The sequence below is a fragment of the Paramormyrops kingsleyae genome, chromosome 20 (assembly GCF_048594095.1).
Source record: "Paramormyrops kingsleyae isolate MSU_618 chromosome 20, PKINGS_0.4, whole genome shotgun sequence".
Lineage (NCBI taxonomy): Eukaryota > Metazoa > Chordata > Actinopteri > Osteoglossiformes > Mormyridae > Paramormyrops > Paramormyrops kingsleyae.
The window spans coordinates 11,602,074-11,624,004 of NC_132816.1; the positions used below are offsets into that span (position 1 = coordinate 11,602,074).

General features: G+C 37.3%; 1 protein-coding gene across 2 annotated transcripts; it reads left to right on the top strand.

The window, feature by feature from the left end:
* Positions 1-272: 272 nt before the first annotated feature.
* Positions 273-19,980, top strand: caly (calcyon neuron-specific vesicular protein). 2 transcript variants are annotated; one of them, XM_023799002.2, is made up of 5 exons: positions 273-424; positions 8,270-8,413; positions 8,917-9,036; positions 9,144-9,257; positions 15,405-19,980. In XM_023799002.2, exons 2-5 carry the CDS (start codon positions 8,285-8,287, stop codon positions 15,558-15,560), a joined length of 519 nt encoding a protein of 172 aa, XP_023654770.1. In that variant the 5' UTR covers positions 273-424; positions 8,270-8,284; the 3' UTR covers positions 15,561-19,980. The 2 variants fall into 2 exon arrangements, with proteins under 2 accessions (XP_023654770.1, XP_023654761.1); XM_023798993.2 differs by having other exon boundaries at positions 279-424; positions 15,357-19,980.
* The last annotated feature ends 1,951 nt before the right edge of the window (positions 19,981-21,931 follow it).

Genomic DNA, 21,931 nt, shown 5'->3' on the forward strand with positions numbered 1-21,931 from the left:
TCACTGGTGCATGACCTCTTCATCACACTGTACAACAAAAGCATATATTTGGAAAATGTTCTATACAGGTTCACGTAGAATGCAAAAAATTATTTATGGTGTATGGGAATAAACGTAGAGCACGTTCACCTTTCCCATTTTGGCCATATAAATGTGCATGCACAATACGATAAGAATTTAATGTAGGGGAGATCGTGCAATTTCATTAATATAATCAGTAATGGTCCTTGTCTCTGGTTTCTTATGCCAATTTGGAGGAGACAGGCATTCTGTAAGATAACTTCCCGGGGTGGAGAGCGAGCGTGCAAGCGCACGCTGAGGATAACATCACCAAGGTAACCAGTCTCGACCAGTCTGCCTCTGTGCTGCCCGCACTAGTACCTGGGGTGAATCTCTGCCACAATTCTTACCAGCAGGCGACAAAGTAAGTTATCGTTCAGTCTGTGTATATATGCAACATTGTTTAAATTCAGTGGGCGTAGAGGTTTTACGTGTGCAATTAATTTAACGCCAAGCCAGATCAAACGTCATATACATCAATGTGCATGAGGTGGAGAGAAATTCATGGGGTGGTCAGGTATATTTTCCACGTATCTGCTGCCTTTGTTGTCGCCCATATATATTGTTGACATGGGCTTAAATGCTTCGAAAGACATACGAGGGACTACATTTATGTTGAAATAATACCGTTAGATAATCGGGAGAGTCATATAACCTATACGTAGGCTATTATTGGGGCAATTCGTTATGCGGCAGGAAATCTGGCTTGGTGTTGGTCTAAAATGGAATTTTATTGACATCGCAGCTTTTCTGTAGTAAAAGCTATCGGAATAAGCATTGCTTGTAAGAAATCGGTGAAGTAGTGGCACCCGCCCATGCGGATCTTCAGTGTAAGACAAAGACCATGCTGCCGGTCTTTGTGCACAGAATGGAGCGTTCAGATCCCGAGGAGATGTTAGGCGACCTTTCACAGCGCACACTCGTCCCACGTTTAGCTTTTCCTACTAGCTCATTTACTTTATTTCCTCTGATGTTCACTTTGTTGATGTAATACTGCAGGAAATAAATAAATGCAGCTTTCTTGGTGACTGTTACGTGATATTTGGTATATAAATACGAATGCTTAAGTTATTCTGATCTAAACGAATATGGGAAATTGAATCCTAGGCGATATCCTTATAATAGATTGGAAATTTGATAATGCAGTATTAATCATATAATTCCCGCTATTATCGAAACTTATTACAGGCAGGATTATCATCCGTAGCATGCAAGTGGAATTTAAATATACGTTAGCAATGGTACATTAAAGCATTATGTGTCAAATTTATACTGTACATTGAAATAAATTTCATATTTATAAGCATTTTAAAAATCAGGGTCTGCCGTGTGAAGTACATTTTACTGATGCCTGGTATGGCATTAGCATATCACTTAAATTATGAAGGAAACAAAATAACTAATGGGAAACAGAAGAAGGCCACACTTCCGTATCAGACACTAAGGAGATCTGATTGAAAGCCGTAATTGAAAGATGCAGTCTTGGTCCTCATAGTGCATGGAGAACGCCCAGGATATGACCAGCAATCTGTCTCCGCAAAGTCGGCTGTCCAAGAGTTGTAGATGACTGCACCCGGTTTGTTTCGACATTGCCAATTTGAAGTGACTAATTGTACCCACACCTCGCTCCCAAAGCGCACAAGTGGGGGATGGTGATTGGATGCAGAGTGTTTTCAGATCTTTCTGCCAAAGGGATCAGCTAATTACTTAAGCGGCCGCAATAACAGGATATTATTGAACTAATGAGTCTAAAACGACTGAATTCCAACCCAAATTTTTCAGCATGACGACCTGAACACCTTATATGTCCATCCAACAGAAACTCACTGAAGTCTCATGCTGGTAAATTAAATGCAGCCTCGTTGTATGCTGGTGGGTCTATGGAAAAAAAATACATTTGCTTGCAGGAACACATTAATGTTTTTGCAGTACTAGGAAAGAATTTTGGATTCTATTTAAGGTCATATTGTAACTTGAACGTTGTTCATCCAAGCCTTGTTGATAGACCTTTGAACAAGTGATTTCCATTGAATTTCACCAGAAGATTGCCAGCTTTTTTTAAAGAGGTTAACAACTGTAAATCAATTTAGATTTAAAAAAAATACATTAAGGGACTCTTTTTAATATCATGGGATATAAGCAAAGTGAAACAGACAACTGCTGACCTCAGAAAGATTTGACAGTAATTTTGTCTGTCTCTTTGTGGCAATATTACCTAAATAAGAACCAGATCTAATTTATGTAGAACGTTTTGAGTGTCATGTTGAAGGACGATGGTAAAATAAAATGGCTTTTTATTTATGCTGCTGTCAAGCAGGTAAACCAAGAAAAGTGGCTGTTTTTTGTCTTTCCTTAAGTGAGAGTGATGACTGATGTGTTAGTTATGCTGCATGACAAACTGAGAGAAAGTTTGCATTGGAGAAAAAAAAAACAAATGCTTATCCTGTTCAGGATTACTAATAATAATCCTAAACAGATTTTACTGATGGAGAAAACGTAAAGATACCTTGTTCTTTTGGTTAATTTCTTTGGTTCAACAAATATTTAGATTATAATGACAAACATCTTTTCAAAGTCATGGTGAAAATAATTCACCATGTTTTTTGACTATGACGACACTGGTGAGTTGTTCTATCGTAAACATTTTTAGGCATAGGTCAAGGATTTTATTGAGTTTTGTGCCATGTTATTATAGAGAGTACCCTTAAAATCGACCAAATTATGATTATCAAGCAATCAAAAGTTGCTGTGTAACATTTTAGTTTCATCCAGAGAAGAACTGATTCTAAAAAATGCTTTGCTTGCAGTCAGTAATGAGGTACACATCTAAATTATCCACATCCCTGCAGTCTGTACTTTGTAGATCCACCTTCTGTTTTGATTAAAAAAGGAAATGGCTTCCCGTAGAGCTTTAACAGTTTGCGCGTATTCCTTGCGAATTATTGAGTGTTCCATTGGGATTTTATGCAGCTCCAGCATATTTCTTGTTTTTTCTTTGGTTCCTTAAGTACCAACCATAAGTGCTCAATTGGATTGAGGTCTGGAGAGCTCAACAGCCAGGATTTTGTGTTCGCTTAACCATTTATTTATGGTTCTTCAAGTTTCGCCACAGTGTCTCAGCTAATTTTGAATACATTTTTGCTTAAATCCGAATGAGGGCATCATTATCAGAACATACAGTGCAAATGTAAAACATACTAACATCTTAAATTTCACAGTGGACATGATTTTTTAAGTTTCTTTACAACGTTTCATGAAGTCATGGCACAAGTTTTAACACTGGACATTTAGAACATGCTCCTGCCTCATAATTCTCACTTGGGCAATGGATTAATAACTTTAAGTACCCATTTTTGCATTCTAATGAATCTACTTTGTCATAGAAGCTCAGAATTTCACCACATGTGGTGTGAATGGCCCAGTTTTTTTGTTTGTTTGTTGTTGTTTGTTGTTTTTAATGTTTTCATGCATCCAATGCAAGGCAAAGGCCTTTCGTTTATAGGCCTTCATTGACCCTTGTCACGATGGAGGATGTTAGCAGTTGACTTACTAGCTACTGTGCAAACAGCACATTGGTCTGCGGTATAGGATATTTCACTGCACTTTGCTCAGCTGTTTGCCTTATAGTTAATATTAATTTTATATTATCAGAAAAAAATGCATTTATTTCAGGTTTATCATGTTTCATAATTATATCTGAATCAGAATTATATGTGTAAGCCATTTGAATGGATATTACCTTAAAGAAATGTAGATATTTATATACTGTTCTGGTAAGATACAGACCTGTGGGGTTAGGCAAACTGGTCGACAGGAGGTCTGTTAATCAACTATTACAATTACTTAGTCTGTCCATCTATTTTCTATAATCACTGATCCAGTACAGCTTCGCAGGGAGCGTGGAGCCAGTTTCTAATGAACTATTACTTTAACTATACTTACTATACTTTGTTATTTCTTTACTATAGTATTCACTATACTCTTATTTAGAAACAAATATATAAATCTGTAGCATGGCTAAAAAAGTGTGTTACCGAGAGCCGGCGATATTGCAATGGTGGTGTAATTGTGTCATGGGAGTGTGTCTGAGTCTCAGTGTATGAAAGTAGGCATCCCCGTTTCCCCTTTATCAAAAGAAGTAAAACTCATACGTAACACTGATAAGTAAGTGTTTTATTAGAACATTAACTAAATGCACTAAAATAAATGTTTCTCCTGTATTATAACATTAATTAAAATGTCCAGAACGCTTTTCCAGCTGCAGGGAATGTTTAATTTATGGAACAATAAATATGCATTTTCTTCGCAAACATGCCTATATTTCTTTGCATCGGTGTAGAATAGATGCACGATTTGTGCTTTAGCATGTCATTTATTTTAAAGTTATTTTTAAAATAGTTACTAGTTAAAACTTGCAAAAGCATGTTCCTTAAAAATATTGTACGTTTATGTAAATGTATGCAAATATAGGGACCGCAGAACCGGTATTTAACATCTGTTTCTGTAGAGTTGACATCAGGTAGGCATAACACTAGCACCAAATCCGATTCCCTGCTCATATATATTTCACTACATCGACAGTAATAGAATTACGCTAACAGTGAGTTGTACACTGAATGTTACATTAATTACTAAGTTGTCCCATAAATACTGTATATTAAAGTATGCATATATTTTGTCTAGAAACATGTAAAATATAAGTAAAATATTGTGTTTCTTTCTAGTTTGTCTTCCTTTACCAAATTATACTTTTACTTTTCTTTGTAATCCTTTACCAAATTATATTTTACAAAATATGAAAAGAATAATATGCAGACATGAAGAAGGATGTAAGTGTTATATCTGTGTGTGCAGTGTTATGTTCAGATTTCATGCCTTTATTTCAATCTTTTAAGAAATTCTGTGATGACAAATACATTTTTCTACGCATCTTAAGGAGCAGAGCTGAAGTTGTTTTTCTTGCATCGCTTGTGGAGTTTTAAATCCATTAAAATTTAATGGTATGACTAACAGTAATCTATCAGAAATAAGGCCCTGAATTGGTTGCAAAAGCCAGCTTTCCATGCAGAACTGCTCTGTTTGTGGTCCAGTGGTGTAATGAGCCACTTAAGATGTTTGATATTGTGTAAAGACCTTCACCATGAAAGCTTGCTTTCAAAAGTAAGAAGGTATAGGCAGATCTATAATCATACAGCATTCCTTTTCACAAATATAAAGCTGGCCAACCTCAATATTTCTCACAAGCACTGATGCTTATGCATATTGCTGTGCCTCGAGACACTTACAGAAAGCACCATTACTTATAAAGTGTTTTATCTCTACATAGTAAGGCTGAGGATACAATTTTTACTGCTTGTTTTGCCATGTCATTGATTATCCCTAAGTCCTTCTGATGGTATTCTGAAGGCATGTCATAATCTTAATTTTGATGTTTTTCTTTTTTAAATGCTTAATAAAGGAAGTGTCTTTATTTTATAAAATAAAGTGCATTTTTTGTGGTGGTCCTATGGCATATCCATTATTCTGTTTGCATGATTAATCTAAAATCATTATTGGTGCAATAAGTTACATTAAAGATTTTTTATATCAATATTTAATTATCAACTATGAGAATAATACAGATTTTCGATAGAGATAGAAATCTTAGTAATCTCATGTTAAAATGTCTTATGATACCCTGGTGAACTGAAGCTACTGAGATCTATTTTTTTACATCCTTCTGTGGCTAACAGAGCCTTTAGAAATGACTCACTCAGTATGAGAACTGAGTCTGTAAGCTGTACATCTATCTTTGTATTTTAAGGATCATAATTATCCAGTAGAAATGGAAATACACAACCAGCAAATCAAATGCAGTTGTCATTTTATTTGGGTATGGCCAAAATGCTCATTGGATAATTTATGATTATGTTTCCATTAAGAAAAATAAAACAAAAATAGGTGAGTGAGAATGAGTAATACATATTTTTATATCTTATCTTTTTTTGTATACAAAAGAATAATACCAAGAGATATATGCAGCATTTTTTTATATAGGCAGCAAATATATAAGTGTTATATTGTACAACCAACACCAGAATATATGTATTTAAGTCACCCCACCCTATTACTATTTGCAAAACCTCCACATATAATTTACACCTTTTCCCAAGGATACACATTAATTTCCGTTGTGTGGTTTTGTCTCTATTTTTGAATGTCAGATAAACAAATATACATAAATTCATGTATATGTTGGGATGTGGGGTGTTTTCTTAGCCTTGTTGCTTTTTACCAGGACAGATAACAGTGCCTGATTATGATGTTTGCAATGATTTTAAAACCAAAGTTTTTTTTTCGTTTTGCTCAACATATGTTTGTAAATTATAAATACACTTTTTAAAAAAATGCTATAATCATTTTTTTGCGCATTAACTTTAAACCTCTTACTGGAAAATTGAACGTATAGCCTATGTCCATTTTATAACAATCGACAGATATTAGGAGAAAAGGAGCAAACTTCAAATTATCTTAGATAGATGTCAGATTGTTTCTTTGTATTTCGGAATATTCATTGGGAGAAAAAAATCTACTTACATATGCTATTCACAAGAAAATACCTGCAGTTAAATGAACGCATCAGTTCATAGGGCCTGGTACTTTCTGTTACATCCAGCCTGACTCTCCTGTCTCCTCCCTAACATGAGCCACGTCTGTTGCTTGTTACTCCTCATTACTCCTCATTACTCCTCATGTATTTATGTACCTGTTTGTCTCATCAGCCCCAGTCCGATCACTGACGTCGCTCCTCCTGTCTGCCCATGTCCTTCCCGCTACTCGCCTTCTCGTTTTGATTCCTTGCTCCCGTTCGGTTAATAAAACCCCTTCTGGCCTAACGCCTGCCTTGAAGTCCTTCGTCCCGCATGCCGTGATGTGTTCCTTTGTAAATATGAGTGAAATCTAATCCTGAGCCTCTGCCTTCATGTTACCATGTGTCCATGCAAATGAGGCGCAGTGGATCTTAATGTCGTGAGTGTTCTGTGGTGATTAATCTTGTAATGCTATGAAAGGAGGTGACCAAATCCCATGATGATACAGTACATGCTCAGTCGCGGCTTGGCAGGGCCTAGCGAAACGTCTCTCCACATTCTGATGTGTTTGTTGACTGAATCTTACAATGTGGTCTCTTTAACCTTTACAGCATGGTGATAAAATGGATGATGGAAGCACGCTTGTTAAATAAACAATACACCATTTAAAATAAATAAATCCAATAAAAATATAACAGTGGTATTGTATTCATTCAAATTTTGTTGCGAACTACAAATAACAGAATTATGCAGAAGAACCACACTTTGCCTGCAAATATAATATGCCATAACACTGTTCAGTCTCAAATATAATGTAGGTCTAATATAAATTCAGTAAGTCTTTCTTTAAAGTAATTAAGTTCTGATGTCCCATATCCTTTGGCCCCAGAATAGGTTAAAGAGGCAATGTTAATTTATGCATGAACAAAGAGGGCTGTAGATCTCTGCTATTAGGTTACCATAGTGTTCACTAATACATGTTTTATAGAACCTGCTGTCTGGCCTATGTAGGCGAACCCATGGGAACACTTATTCACGAATCGCAAGTGTTTCTGTAATAATCCGTTTAATTGTACATTTTTCCTGCCTGTCAGTGATCTAAAATTGCATTTGTATGAAAAATGAAATTGTGGTCAGTTGTGCTAATTGTTCTGTGGACATTGTGAGAGTTGTGATTAGACCAGCAATTCAGATGGTTGAGACCTTCCTTAAACACTAGGCATGGATGGTGCTTAAATGCTAATAAGATATATTGCAGCTTAGGGTATGTTTCAGTTATGAGTCAGTGCATTTTTGTTAATTCACAACCCACTAATGAGCAAGTAGCAAAGCATTTTTCCTGGTATGTGTTCCTCTTCTTGCATTATAGGTATTTTCACTGGTTTTACTTCCTAAATACTTTTCCTTCCTAAAGTTAGCCTTCCAGCCTAGAGGAGCTAAAGTTTATAATCTGTGTTATTATTGTTATCTATGAATATCATCTGTATGCCTCCCCCCCCCAAAGTTCCTCCTGTCCACCTCAGTCTGAGTTTTTTTTTTTGTTATTGGAAAGGAAATCAAAGGCTGCCATCAGGAGCTCCCTTAAGCTGTCAAACCAGCCGCACACAACATACTGCCTCTCGTGCTGCTTTTCCACACAGACCTGACAGGCAGATATGGTGAAGCTGGGGAGCAATCTGGCTGAGAAGCTGGAGAAGGAGCCATGTGTGGAAGACGGCTTTGATAACATCCCACTGATGACGCCCCTGGATGTGACTCAGCTTCAGCAGCCATTTCCCGACAAGGTAGCGGGACCTCCATTATGAACTAGTGTCTTTCCTCACTTCCCACAAACTGAGCACGGTGGACAATGAGGCTTGTGGGAGTTTAATTTACGCAAAAATGTTCTGAGGGCAGAATTAAAAATGATTGGTTCAGAGAGATGACCAATCAGATTGTAGAGGAGGTGGGTCCAAGCAACTGGAGGAGACAAAACCAAGACATATGATTGGTTTGTCCCACCTCTTCTAGTTGCTTAGTCCCACCTCCTCTGCAATCCGATTGGTTATCTCTCTGAAGCAATCATTTTTCCTTCTGCCCTCAGAACATTTTTGTGTAAGAAAAACTCCCATGAGCGACAATGAGCCATATAAGTAAAATACTCTCCATTTCATTGTATTTTTACATTTCGCCTGTATGAAAACTTTCAACTGTCTATATGAGCCGAAACTTTTTGAAGGACCGTCATATGTGCATTTTTTCACGTATTACCCCTCTTAAAAATAGTAGTGACTCTACTCTTCCTCAGGTCATCGTGAAAACAACAACCGAGTACCAGCTGCAACAAAAGAAGAAAAAAAAGTTGCATGTTCCCAGCATCAAGAAACTGAATATAAACCTTTACAGCGAGGTGTCCGAGAAAGTCAAGGTGAACAGTGTAACTCTAACTTCTGGTAGCTAGAAGTTATTTTCTGTGATACATACTGTAGCTAGCTGTCTGTTTACATACAGTGTGTACCTGTTCCCCACTCTCAGCTCACCGGGCTTGTCCTCATCACCATGGCGTTCCTTGCTTGTCTGCTCCTCTTGGTGATGTACAAGGCTTTGTGGTATGACCAACTCAGCTGCCCAGAAGGATTTGTTTTCAAGGTAAGCCACCTCAAGAACACGGCAGGCTTTACGTGACAGTGTGAAATGGCATAAACTCTGAAAAAAAACACTCTTTCATTCTAAACCATGCACCATGAATACTTTTGGAATTTTTGAGTGACTCCAGCTAGATCTCCCTTAAAATTTACATTAATGTGAAGTATTTGTGCTTTAAGCTGGTGGTTATTACTTACACTCAGCTGAGAACCTTCAATGCTATCATAACATTTTTAAGGTTGAAAGAGCAATAGGTAAAATGAATACTGTTTCACTTTCTAGTAGGCAAGTTTATTTAGAGTTTATTTATACAGGACAAATCAGACGCAAGGCAATTCAATGTTCTTTGAAAGGCAAAGGATACATTTAAATGAAAATCACATTAAAAGAAAAAAAATGTAATAGTAAACTAGTAGCAAATAGGTGCCTGCCTAGCAAGAAAATATTTGAGTTCCAGGGGTTGAAGTACTATCTAGTGTTCAGTCCCTACAGCTCATTTTCCCAGTACACTGTAAGAAAAAAGTATCAATTTGTACTTTTGAGGACACCATTACTTGTAACTGGGCTGTATGCTTAAGGGTCTGCCAATTGTACCCTAGCTGTAGGTAAAGGTACCTTTTAAGGTACAAGAATAGCCTCTGAGGAACATTTTTGTAATGTTGCCTATACCTTGGGGAACAAAAGTGTACCAGGGCTGCACCCTTTATTTGACAGTGTGGGGAAGCAAAGATCAAGTGGTAAAAGTAGAATCTTATAAGAAACAGTAGGGGGATGCTGAAATGTGGTCTGGTAGAGACATGAGGTCTCTTGGTATTATAATTCTGAATCAATTTGTATTTGGGTACCCTTAAACTGAGATCCCAGCCATATCTGGCAGCCAGTTATGGGAAGGTAAGGATCAGGATGTTGTCTTGTTAATAGCTGCCCAAAAAGGAAATTACCGTGGTTGCATGGGAGACGATTAGGGTTTGGACCACAAGCTTAGTAGGGATAGATACTAAGAATGGAATGAGAGAGGTTTTCATGCAATCCAGCTGTGTACAACTGACAAGAACAGTCTGTCATTATCTACCTAGATAGCAGTAGTTATGGGAATAAGAATCAACAGGAGAGTCCAAACAGAAACCACATTTGTAGGGCTGCCAAGTCCATTTTTCTCAGGGTGGTCAAGTCTTACTGAAAGTAGCACACAATTATATCTTAAATTATATCTTAAATCAGCGTGCTGCATCTTATTCACCACACCATGTTTCACTGTTGTGTTGTTATTGTAGAGTAGCATCTCCCATTGCTGCACAATTTGTTGTTGTAGTTGTGCTGTACAAAAATTAATGATCATGCTTTTGGGTTGATGCCCTTTGTCTGTTATTTGATGTGCATATTATTATGTATTAATGGCTTTCAAGAAAAGCATCTGCCAGATAATTAAACGTAAATGTAAAGTGAAAAAGAATACAATTAGTATCTGAGAATATGGCTGCTGTCTGAATAGGAAATCAAACAGGTTATGATCAAATATCTTTCTTAAAAATTGTAAATGATGTTTGTTTGTTTAAACATTACTCTGAACCCTCAGTGATTTAGGATCAGAGACTGATAATGTGTTAGGATGTACAAAAATAAAAAAAATACTGCTCTAAGCTCCATTTTTAATTTAACTGGTAAAAAAAATCAGCAGGCCAATTATAATCTCATTTTATATCGTCATCCTGACTGAATTGTTTCTCATAAATTTAATGAAGTACATAAAAGGAAGGTAGTCTCATCTTTGAGTTTGTGTGATCTACTTTTCATCTGGAACAGAAAAACTACAGATCGGACTGCATTTTTTTACCCATGGGTAGGCAAAACGTTGTTTGTGGAACCCCCTCCCAATGGAATTCCAGAAATCAATGCATTTCTGTCACGCTAAGGGGCCCACAGCAGCCACAGACCCCCAGGCCGAGACTGCCTAAATTACCCGTGTCTAGGTCCAGCAAAGCCTCTCACTCATAGCTGATTCCATTTCAAATAGTTGTTCTAACCCTATTGATTTTTGGTAGAAACAAAACCACCGCATTTATAGTTTGTTTTCTATGTAAACGAGATGATGCCTTTTCAGAGGTGGAAAGTTCATATTCAGAAAGTGTAAATCCAGGGCAAGATTTTGTTTCAACCAACTAGATGAGTATAAAGAGTTAGAGTACTCAGCTGGTTGGTTGAAACAAGACCTTGGTCTGGATGTTCACTTCCTGTCTGTGCCTTTTGTGTTTAGCTGTCCTAATAAAGCAGATCAGGGTGTAATGTGACTTCTTTGTGGGTGTAGCAGATCTCTTACTCTTTGCCTAATAAAGCAGATCAGGGTGTAATGTGACTTCTTTATGGGTGTAGCAGATCTCTTACTCTTTGCCTAATAAAGCAGATCAGGGTGTAATGTGACTTCCTTATGGGTGTAGCAGATCTCTTACTCTTTGCCTAATAAAGCAGATCAGGGTGTAATGTGACTTCCTTATGGGTGTAGCAGATCTCTTACTCTTTGCCTAATAAAGCAGATCAGGGTGTAATGTGACTTCTTTGTGGGTGTAGCAGATCTCTTACTCTTTGCCTAATAAAGCAGATCAGGGTGTAATGTGACTTCCTTATGGGTGTAGCAGATCTCTTACTCTTTGCCTAATAAAGCAGATCAGGGTGTAATGTGACTTCTTTGTGGGTGTAGCAGATCTCTTACTCTTTGCCTAATAAAGCAGATCAGGGTGTAATGTGACTTCCTTATGGGTGTAACAGATCTCTTACTCTTTACCTAATAAAGCAGATCAGGGTGTAATGTGACTTCCTTATGGGTGTGGCAGATCTCTTACTCTTTGCCTAATAAAGCAGATCAGGGTGTAATGTGACTTCCTTATGGGTGTAACAGATCTCTTACTCTTTACCTAATAAAGCAGATCAGGGTGTAATGTGACTTCCTTATGGGTGTAGCAGATCTCTTACTCTTTGCCTAATAAAGCAGATCAGGGTGTAATGTGACTTCCTTATGGGTGTAACAGATCTCTTACTCTTTACCTAATAAAGCAGATCAGGGTGTAATGTGACTTCCTTATGGGTGTAGCAGATCTCTTACTCTTTGCCTAATAAAGCAGATCAGGGTGTAATGTGACTTCCTTATGGGTGTAGCAGATCTCTTACTCTTTGCCTAATAAAGCAGATCAGGGTGTAATGTGACTTCCTTATGGGTGTAGCAGATCTCTTACTCTTTGCCTTCAACACAGCGCAGTTAAAGCCAAAGTGCTGATTGGTCGTTTTTGGGCTCAACTAGTGTTGATCGTATAGATGTGAAATAAGTACGAAATACCATTCATTGTTTTGTTGTTGGTATGTCTGTATGAAACACTTTCCATAAAATAACATTTTTAAGCCGTGGTCTTCAATATACAGCAGTGTCTCCCAAACCAGTTCTCGGGGACCCACAGAAATACACGTTTTTGCTACAGGGAGCTGGGAGGGAGCAAAAACCTGCATATCTGTGGGTTCCTAAGGACCGGGTTGGGAAACACTGATTCATAGAGCAAGTCATAGATATGTTTGTACCCTTATTTGTGTTTCCTATAAATGAGTGAATTGATTTCAACCCCAAATGTGTACATTAGCTTCACATGAAATCTGCATACCATTTTCTCATCCAGATTTTTTAGAATATGGTTTAATGGTCTAAATTTGAGAAAAGAGGTCATGGCAGAATTTCTTACTGCATATATTAAACTGCTGAATAGGATATGTGGTTTCAGAAAATGGATGGATGGATGGATGGATGGATATTAGTTTATCATTTTTAAAGTGTAGTGCTTCCCATCTGCCAATGTTTGAGATAGAATGGTAACTGAGTAACTGCAGTCAATTTGAAATATTTAGATCATTTAACCAGAATAGCTTCTCTTCCAGGCGGTATGCAGGCCTATTGAGCTAGTATGATATTTTCTCAAGAATGAAACAAGGCTTTCTTCTGGTAGAACTATGCGCCTTGTGAAATCAGCGTGCCTTTAATTAGACTAGCTGTGACTAAACTGCCGTTAAAATCCTTCAGTGCTCTTGCTGCTGTCTTTGAAGTCGGGAGTACAGTGGCTGTTAGCATATTCAGCAGTAATTGTTAGTAACATGAAAAAGAAATGCGCCACTCGTAATATTAAGTGTCGGCATCCCTGATACAGTTTCCTGTTTAAAGTAGCTGCGTCTTTTCCTCTGGGGATAAACAGCATTATCAAGCTAACTGTAAATTAGGCTTCAGATAGTCTGACACATTGAGAGCGGGACAGGCATCATAGTTATCTGACAGAACCATGTCGCCTGTTCATGTTCAATATTTTAATTCGTAGACGAAACAAGGCAGTTTCATCCTTTACTTTGTCATCTCCATGGATAGGTGAAGGTTCCAGATGTGAAGTTTAACTTAAACTGAAAACAATACATGAGTGGAAAGCTTTTAAACCACATTTACTCCATGTATAATACAAGGACCTGTACGCTGCATCCCTAAGGTTGTCTTTAACACTGCATCCCTAAGGTTGTCTTTAACACTGCACCCCTAAGGTTGTCTTTTACACTGCATCCCTAAGGTTGTCTTTAACACTGCACCCCTAAGGTTGTCTTTTACACTGCATCCCTAAGGTTGTCTTTAACACTGCACCCCTAAGGTTGTCTTTTACACTGCATCCCTAAGGTTGTCTTTTACACTGCATCCCTATGGTTGTCTTTAACACTGCACCCCTAAGGTTGTCTTTTACACTGCATCCCTATGGTTGTCTTTTACACTGCATCCCTAAGGTTGTCTTTAACACTGCACCCCTAAGGTTGTCTTTTACACTGCATCCCTATGGTTGTCTTTAACACTGCACCCCTAAGGTTGTCTTTTACACTGCATCCCTATGGTTGTCTTTAACACTGCACCCCTAAGGTTGTCTTTTACACTGCATCCCTAAGGTTGTGTTTTACACTGCATCCCTAAGATTGTCTTTCAACAATTACTTTAAATCATTTCAACACGATGGCAGGTGGCATTATTCTACTGGGGATTCCAGGCCAAAGAAATGTACCAAACAAATGACTCCCAACAATGAAACACACAAAATATAGAAAAATCGAAATATTGGAACCCACCTTTATTAAAACATGGGATTTGGGATTTACAAAGAGGTTATTAAATCTGACATATTCTGTCTTGCAAGATACAACAGATATGGTGTTATGCACTATGCTCCGATAGAAATTCAATAAGATACACGGAAGAGACAATTACTGGATGCTTGTTGCTGTTTTGCACAGGGTATGTAGCCAGCTTGCTTTCACATTTTGCTTCTTTGCTGAAGCCCACAATAATGTACATATAAGCTTCGTAAAATAATATTAAACTAGCCAAATATTATCAACTCCAGCAAGTTCTAGCAAGTAAAATGAGAGGTATGTTTTCAGCAGTAACAATTAACTGTTAGATGATAAAAGCATATGTTTAATATTTTTTTAATTATTTAGATTTTTGTAGAGTGCCTTTTGGGTTTCATTGTAAGGCTAAAAGTTATCGTCACCGAATGATATAAAATTAAACAAATCTTGATAGCTGGATGATCCAATGATGATCCAAAGCTCTATTCAAGCAAGCCACTAGATGATGAACATCTGAAACGCATATACGACACACGCCTGCATGCACAAATATGGATAAATATTCACAATTTACCCATTCGTTGACAGATTATGAACTCAACCAGATCCATATAATATTGTGCACAATGTTGAAAATGAACATGATGCAAATGTCAAGAACAGGTGCATAAAAATCAATTTAAAGTAATTTTTTTTCTTTGTTTAAATGGTGGTCAGACTACCTGTTTCTTATTTATTTCCCCTTAGACTACATATGAGCACATTCAAAGTAAACAACACACATTATATAACTAGCATAATCCTGCTTGCCTGTTTCTTGCAGTGCATTTTTCTGTGTATGTTATATACTAGTTCACTTCTATTCAGTAGCAGTCAAGAGCAGACAAGTTCGAAGGTCTCTTTGTGAATTGCATTGTGTCCTATATGCACCCTCCCCCCCCCAAAAAAAAAAAAAACCTTTTCCCTCCCCAGCACAAGCATTGTACCCCCGCAGCCCTTGAGATGTACTACTCCGAACAGGAGACGGCCCCGCGAGGAGGTCTCTACACAGCCATCAGCCACTTGAACCAAGCCAAGAAGACCATCCCTGAGATGCCGTCACCATGGCTACCCGTCATCAACGCTCTGAAGGAGGCAGAGAAAGCGAAAGAGGAGTCCAGCCATTCCCAGCAATAGGCTGTTTGTGAGCTGCCTGGAGAGCAGTATAATTTCAGCGAAACTCACATGGGAGACCATCAGAATCTACTGTAGTGTTAACATTTTTCGAGTAAGAAAGAGCAACACACACACTAAATAACCAAGCTAGTTTAGAACGTGCCTGACTGAAGCTTCTACCCACATTTAGAAATAATATGTATACAGCTCTTTTGTGAATTTTACTGGAAGTACGCTTGTGGCGTGGTGTGTGTATGTGTGTATGAGGGACATGTGAACCTTTGGGAGATAATGACAAAAGTTCAATTTCCAGCGATTAAGATTTTAGTGCTAATTTTCATCATGGATTGGTAGGGAAAAATAGACATTTTCAAGACTTCAAATGTTACTCATTTTGCCTTAATCTTACTCATGTTTGACATGCTTCATGCTATTTAGGCTAGGTTTACACTGCCAGTTTTAATGTGGCTCAGTTGCGATTTTTTTGGCATAACCTATACAGATCGGATTTTCCCCCCCGAGTGTAAACAGCAAAAAAACACATGGGGTTCAATCTTTTGAATTCCCATTTAGACCACATGCATATGTGGGACCTGTGTGAAAATCCTCAGACTGGGGTTTTATGCTTTCAAGTGATTTTTCCTGTCATTCTCTGTGCTGCACATGTTTACATAAACTTCAAGAGCAAATGAGAAACGTATACTTATGTGGTGACATCACCATCACAAGTACAAGGAGCACATATTCTAGAGCGTCCAAAATAATGACGATGGACTTAATTGCAAAATATCTTTTTGGCATATAAAAGTCAATGTTTTTATTTTTCAAAAGTAAATATCAGAGGAAGCAGCCATAATTCTTGCAATGAGTAATATAGATTTTGACTGAGCTGTTGCTGAGAAATGTGAATTTTCATTTGATTTACTGCACATTTCAGGATTCAGGTGGGAGATGGAATCTCAAATGATTCAGTTCACCATACTGGCAATCCTGGTTACCTGGAAAAGTTAGTTAAATGCTTTCTAAGTATTAACAATACTGAAACCTGTAGTTTGTACAATGTGACATCACATTTAGATTGTTTACTCGGTTTTTTCCTAATAAAGGAACCAGATGTGCATTAACGTGAAAATTACAATGAAAGATCACACTGAATCTTTTTCTACCTGCAAAAAAATGCATAAAGTCAGATTGATCAATGAACAATTGTGATGATGGTTTAATCAAAGATTAAATTGGAAAAGTATGATGAATAGAGGTCATTAGTAAATATTGAACATGTAAGGAGTGAAGTCTTCATAGGAAACACAACATTTTTCCAAGTTAAAAATAAATCCATGTACATCCACAAAAAGCTGCAATATCTTACTGATCTATGTAACATTATTAGTAATTAAATTATTAGTTCATTATACGCTAGTTAAGTTCTTTCTCACAGTTAAATATGCCCACTGTGTTCAAGTCACCACTGTATTCTTTATAGTGAATGTCTGCTTAAGAATTAGCTAAATAGTCTGTACAACACTGTCCGTTATTTTATTAATCAATTAAATGTTTTCTACCTATACCTAATTATGAGTGTGGCAGTGGCTAAGCTTGATTAAAACAGACTACTTGAAATTTGTTATCCTATAAGGTATTTGGTATGTGCATTTTTCACACAAAAAAATGTAAGCATTTGGTTTGCGCTAAAGATGCCGTAGTTTAAAGTAATTTCATGACAATCATTTGAACTTACTTTTAAAAGCTTCTTTTTTTTCCCTGTTATATATCTTGCTGTTTGTTTGGCCAGAATGAAACAGTGGCTAGAATGGAATCTTTTGTGTTCACCTGTGGTGCGTACAGTATATAGCAGATCTAAAGTACTGAGAGCATTATGTAGATATTACAAATTTTACTTTTATTTTCATGCTGGCTGAACAGAAGCCAAGTTTTTGCGAAATGCAATGGTTCTAGGAAAAGATGTGAAACTTGTCAACATTCATATTGTTAAACTCCAAATGATTGCAGATAACTATAGATAAACTAGGCCCTTTAGTGGAATGGTTCTGGTTTGTGGACACCTTCTTGTGCTTTGGTTTTAGATAACCATGGTATAGAGATATGATGTTTGTGTTTGTCCATGTTTCAGGATTAGGAGGGTAACTTAAGAGAAACTGTAACACTTTAAGCTGTTACTACATGGTGTGTTTCATTTACATTTTTTTACTGATTCATGCACAATGCTGTTTTCCATAAAACATTGTATTATCAGGAATAGGAAGCTTTACATTCCTAGAGGAGAAATGCACAAACGCATTTTTATACTCTGCGATTTCTTGTTGGACTGAAATGCTTTTGGAAATGCAGGACATTTGTGTGAGAAATTAAATGGACTGACTTTCATGGGTGTCTAGCTAACCATTCTAATGTGCGAAATTGAATCTGACTGTTGGTCATTTGTTTCCCATACCCAAGGGAGATAATACTAGCCACTTCTGAAAATTAATAGTGAAAAGGACTAGGAATAATTTCCTAATTTTAACTGAAAGTATTACGTGGATTATTATGGCATTTACCTTTTCAAAGCAAAATATCGTTTTATTACCTGGTTTCTTGTACTGCTGTGGAACTCTAAGCATAATCTAAGTTTTTTGCTTTGCTTTGAAATAAATAATTTGCTGATATGGAGAAATTTGTTTTCAAACAATTAATTAGAAATGAATGTTTAGAGTGCTTTCTAAACTGTCCATTGAATTTCATCAAATGAAAACAGGTGCATGACCTAAGAAAATGTCCAAACCTTTCTCAGTCACAAACATGCTTTAGCTTGTATATTGTTACTTTGTAATTCTAGTACAGAAAATCCCCCCATGCCAAAAGTTGGTAATATCATATATTTTCCTGATCTGTACTATGACTGGAATTTGTTTTGTTTTCTATTAATAATTAATAATAATACAAGTAATAAAATAATAGTATTTTAAGCTATCAGTTTATGACATGAGGAGTTGCCAGATTTCCAACACCACCGAGAGTATCAGCAACGCCTAAAACAATGTAACAGTTTTCATGGTGTAGGAATGCATATGAAGCGAAGGATTCACTTGTTTTTACGAGGAGACTCTCTGTCTTTGTACTTATTATCATAAACAATTATAGTAATCTTGTTTTAAATAGTAAAATAGCAGAAGACAATCATTTAAAATATATTGCAGATATTACAACTGCATTATTTTGAAATACTGACAATTAACAGAGCTCATCTGGTCTCCAAAGTTTTTTTCAATACGTCAAGTGCTCTGATGACGTCAGAGGAAGATTTGTCTTCTAGCAGAAAATGGTCAGCTCTTTATTGACTGTTTTAGAAATTGTAATTGAATATTTGTACTGTTATGCAGTTTTCAGATGATTACGTCACTTTCTTTGCTAAATACAACTCAAGCATTCGGATGCATTTTCTGTTTCAGTTGAAATGTGGCATACTGTATTGATTTTTTTTGGTGACATAAGCTGATAAAATGCATTCTTGATAATTGATTCAGATTATTGATTTAGTAATGCATGATATAAGAGGAGAACATATGATACACATTTTTGTATTTATTTCCAGTGTATGATTGGTTGTAGTCTATGGTATAATTCTCATTTTCTTCCATATTTGATTGTCCTCAGCATACACAATACTTTGAGGTTGACTTCATGGGTCATAACTCCATGTGTTCCATTTAGCCAAAAGTAATTATCTGTGTTAAGCTAGCGTTAGACAATTTTGGCTGTAGACTGGATCTCAGCTTTTTGGAAGTTAAGCTGTAAATGATGGAAGGGAAATTTCCCTTTGTGATATATTTCCTGAAACTGTAATTTGTGTACCTGTGAGTTTGTGCTTGTGGCTCATAGTTGCAACATTTGTTACATACACAGTAAATGAACAATGTCTGTTTGTTTGTTTGTTTGTTCATTCGTTCGTTTATTCATTCAATCAATCATTTATTTATTTGTTTGTTTGTTTGTTTTGTTTGTTTTTTTGATGGCAGAGTTTACATGTCAAAGATTAACATGAAGTATAGGACTGAGGTGTTAGACATTGCCATTAGAGTAGACTTGTAACTCAGATTATGAAGCCTGATCCCCGATTCATTTGATCATTGCATTTTTTTTAGCTAGGGTCAAAATGCTAAGGGTGACTTATGGCAAAGAATAATTTCTTTAACCTTTTAATACTAGACAGCTTGATGCACACTACTTAGGATGTTAGCAGCAGCTGATCTGTCGATTGATGGCGTTACGTTCCTTTTTTGTGTTTTGTGTCATGTGGAGCACTTTGTAGGCTGCTCCCAGCAGATGTGATCTTATTGCAACCCCTCGTACCCTTTTTTCGTGTCAAGTACTGAAGTGCCAAAGTTAACGTTGTGACTATGTGCTTTGAATTTGTCAAAAATAAAGAAAAGATCAATGTCCACCTTTTGCATTAATAATGACATCTTTGTTTTTTATTGCATCATTACATAAGTGGAATCAAAACATTTATGTAATTATATAGTATCAGGTACATTTGGTTGAGTGACAGATTACCCAAAAGTTAAAATATAACAGAAGTGATCATGACAATAATTTTTTATAATAATGAAATTGTAGTCCCTATCAAAGAGTATGTTTCTCAGTCAAGTCATCAGGGACCCCCCCAGACAGAGCATGGAGGGAGCAAAAACGTGGAGTGTTTGGGGTCCCTGAGGAATGGGTTGAAAAACACTGTTCTAATGCATAAAATAGTGCAGCGGGCTATGGTTAAATTGGGGGAAGCATGTGTAGGATGTTTAGGTGAAAGGTTACAGTCTGAAGTAGCAGGGGGGCCATTCATGTTTTTGTCCTCCAGAAATATGCATCGGTAAACATGTTTTAAACCTGTGAAGATCCAGCCTGTGAAGATTCATTCAAACTGTGGTGCAAACAATGACGGTCTTGATGAAATTGGCTAGCTAAACTCACGCCGCAGATGTAAACTGGAATCTTAGGCAAAGATGGACGGGAGTAACACAGATGCAGTGTCTGCGCTGTCCCATGCTCATTTTCTCAGTACTGCGTCTGCTGCTGCGAAGCTGTCTGCATCTCATTTTCACCCTCCGTCTACATGCCGCCGCACTCGGCTCTCAGACGTGTGACTGCGCCTCGCCGTGCCCGCTAATTAAATCAACATTGCCATTTATTTACTTTGTTCTCCGCGAGTTGCTGAGTGACAGACTTTAGAAGCAGTTGGCCTTCGGCGTGGAACTAAATAAAGTGATAAAAAGTATTTATGAGTTCCTTTATGGACCACATGGCTGGTCAGTGCACTCTGTGCCGTGCCAGAAATGCTTATATTTAAGTATGGGAAAGATTACATAAAAATCATCTGAAAGCAGTAACACAGTTGATACTCTTGGAAAGCATTTGAAACACATTCCTGCTTCCTGCTTTTTTTTTTTTTACAAGATCAGCTTTTAATAGTACAATAGCAAGATGGCATTTAATAAAATCCGAGCCTGTGGTGTTATCATCCACCTTCCCAAGGAGGAAGCTGGGATAACGATAAAAAAAAAAGATTTAATTAAGCACCACCTTAATCAAATACTTTTTTATCTCCTGTGGCAGTTCATTTCTCAAAAGCGGAGCTTCAGAGTTTAACCAATATCTGCATACTGATTTATGTGGCTGGGTCGACTTCAGGGACAAAGCGGCCATTACAATACTCACTGACAGAAGACCCTAATGAGCCTCGGGGCTACTGTCCCGGATGAAAGGCCGCTACTGGAATTGTGCCGCCGTTATTCACGGCTTAAGCCGGGACTTTAAAATTTTATTTCACTTTCCCTCTTTAATGTAATACAATAGCAAACACTGAATAGCTACGGTCTGCCGGATAAGTCTTTGGAAGGTGGATGGGAGGATGGAATATCTTAGGTTGCGGAAGCAGTTTGAAAAAGTGCCGATAACAAGTAGAGGAGCTCTTCTGCACTTCTGAGGCGAAGAAGAACTGAAATGATACCTTCAAAGAACATTGGAACCTTCAAAGAACATTGGAAGGAAGGTGGTGGGGGAAGCAAAGTAACTTACACATCTGTGAAAACCAAGAACCCGTGGAACCGTTCCTGTACCTGTGGCATTTTCCTGTGGTGCATACAGACCACTTTGGTGAAAGAGGAGCTTTGTGTGACTGCAGAATAGTGCTTCATCCTGCATATTTAAACAGTATGGAAATAATAAAGTAGGACAGTCGTCTGTGTGAACGTATCAGAACACACCATAGAATGTCCTACTTTACTGTACCCTGTGTGCCCGTGTGAGTCTTAGCACTCATTTCAGTAGGAGGAATGCATGTTAATTTTCCTCCATACCTTTGAACCACGTATCTGTACGGTGTCTTCAGATGTCAG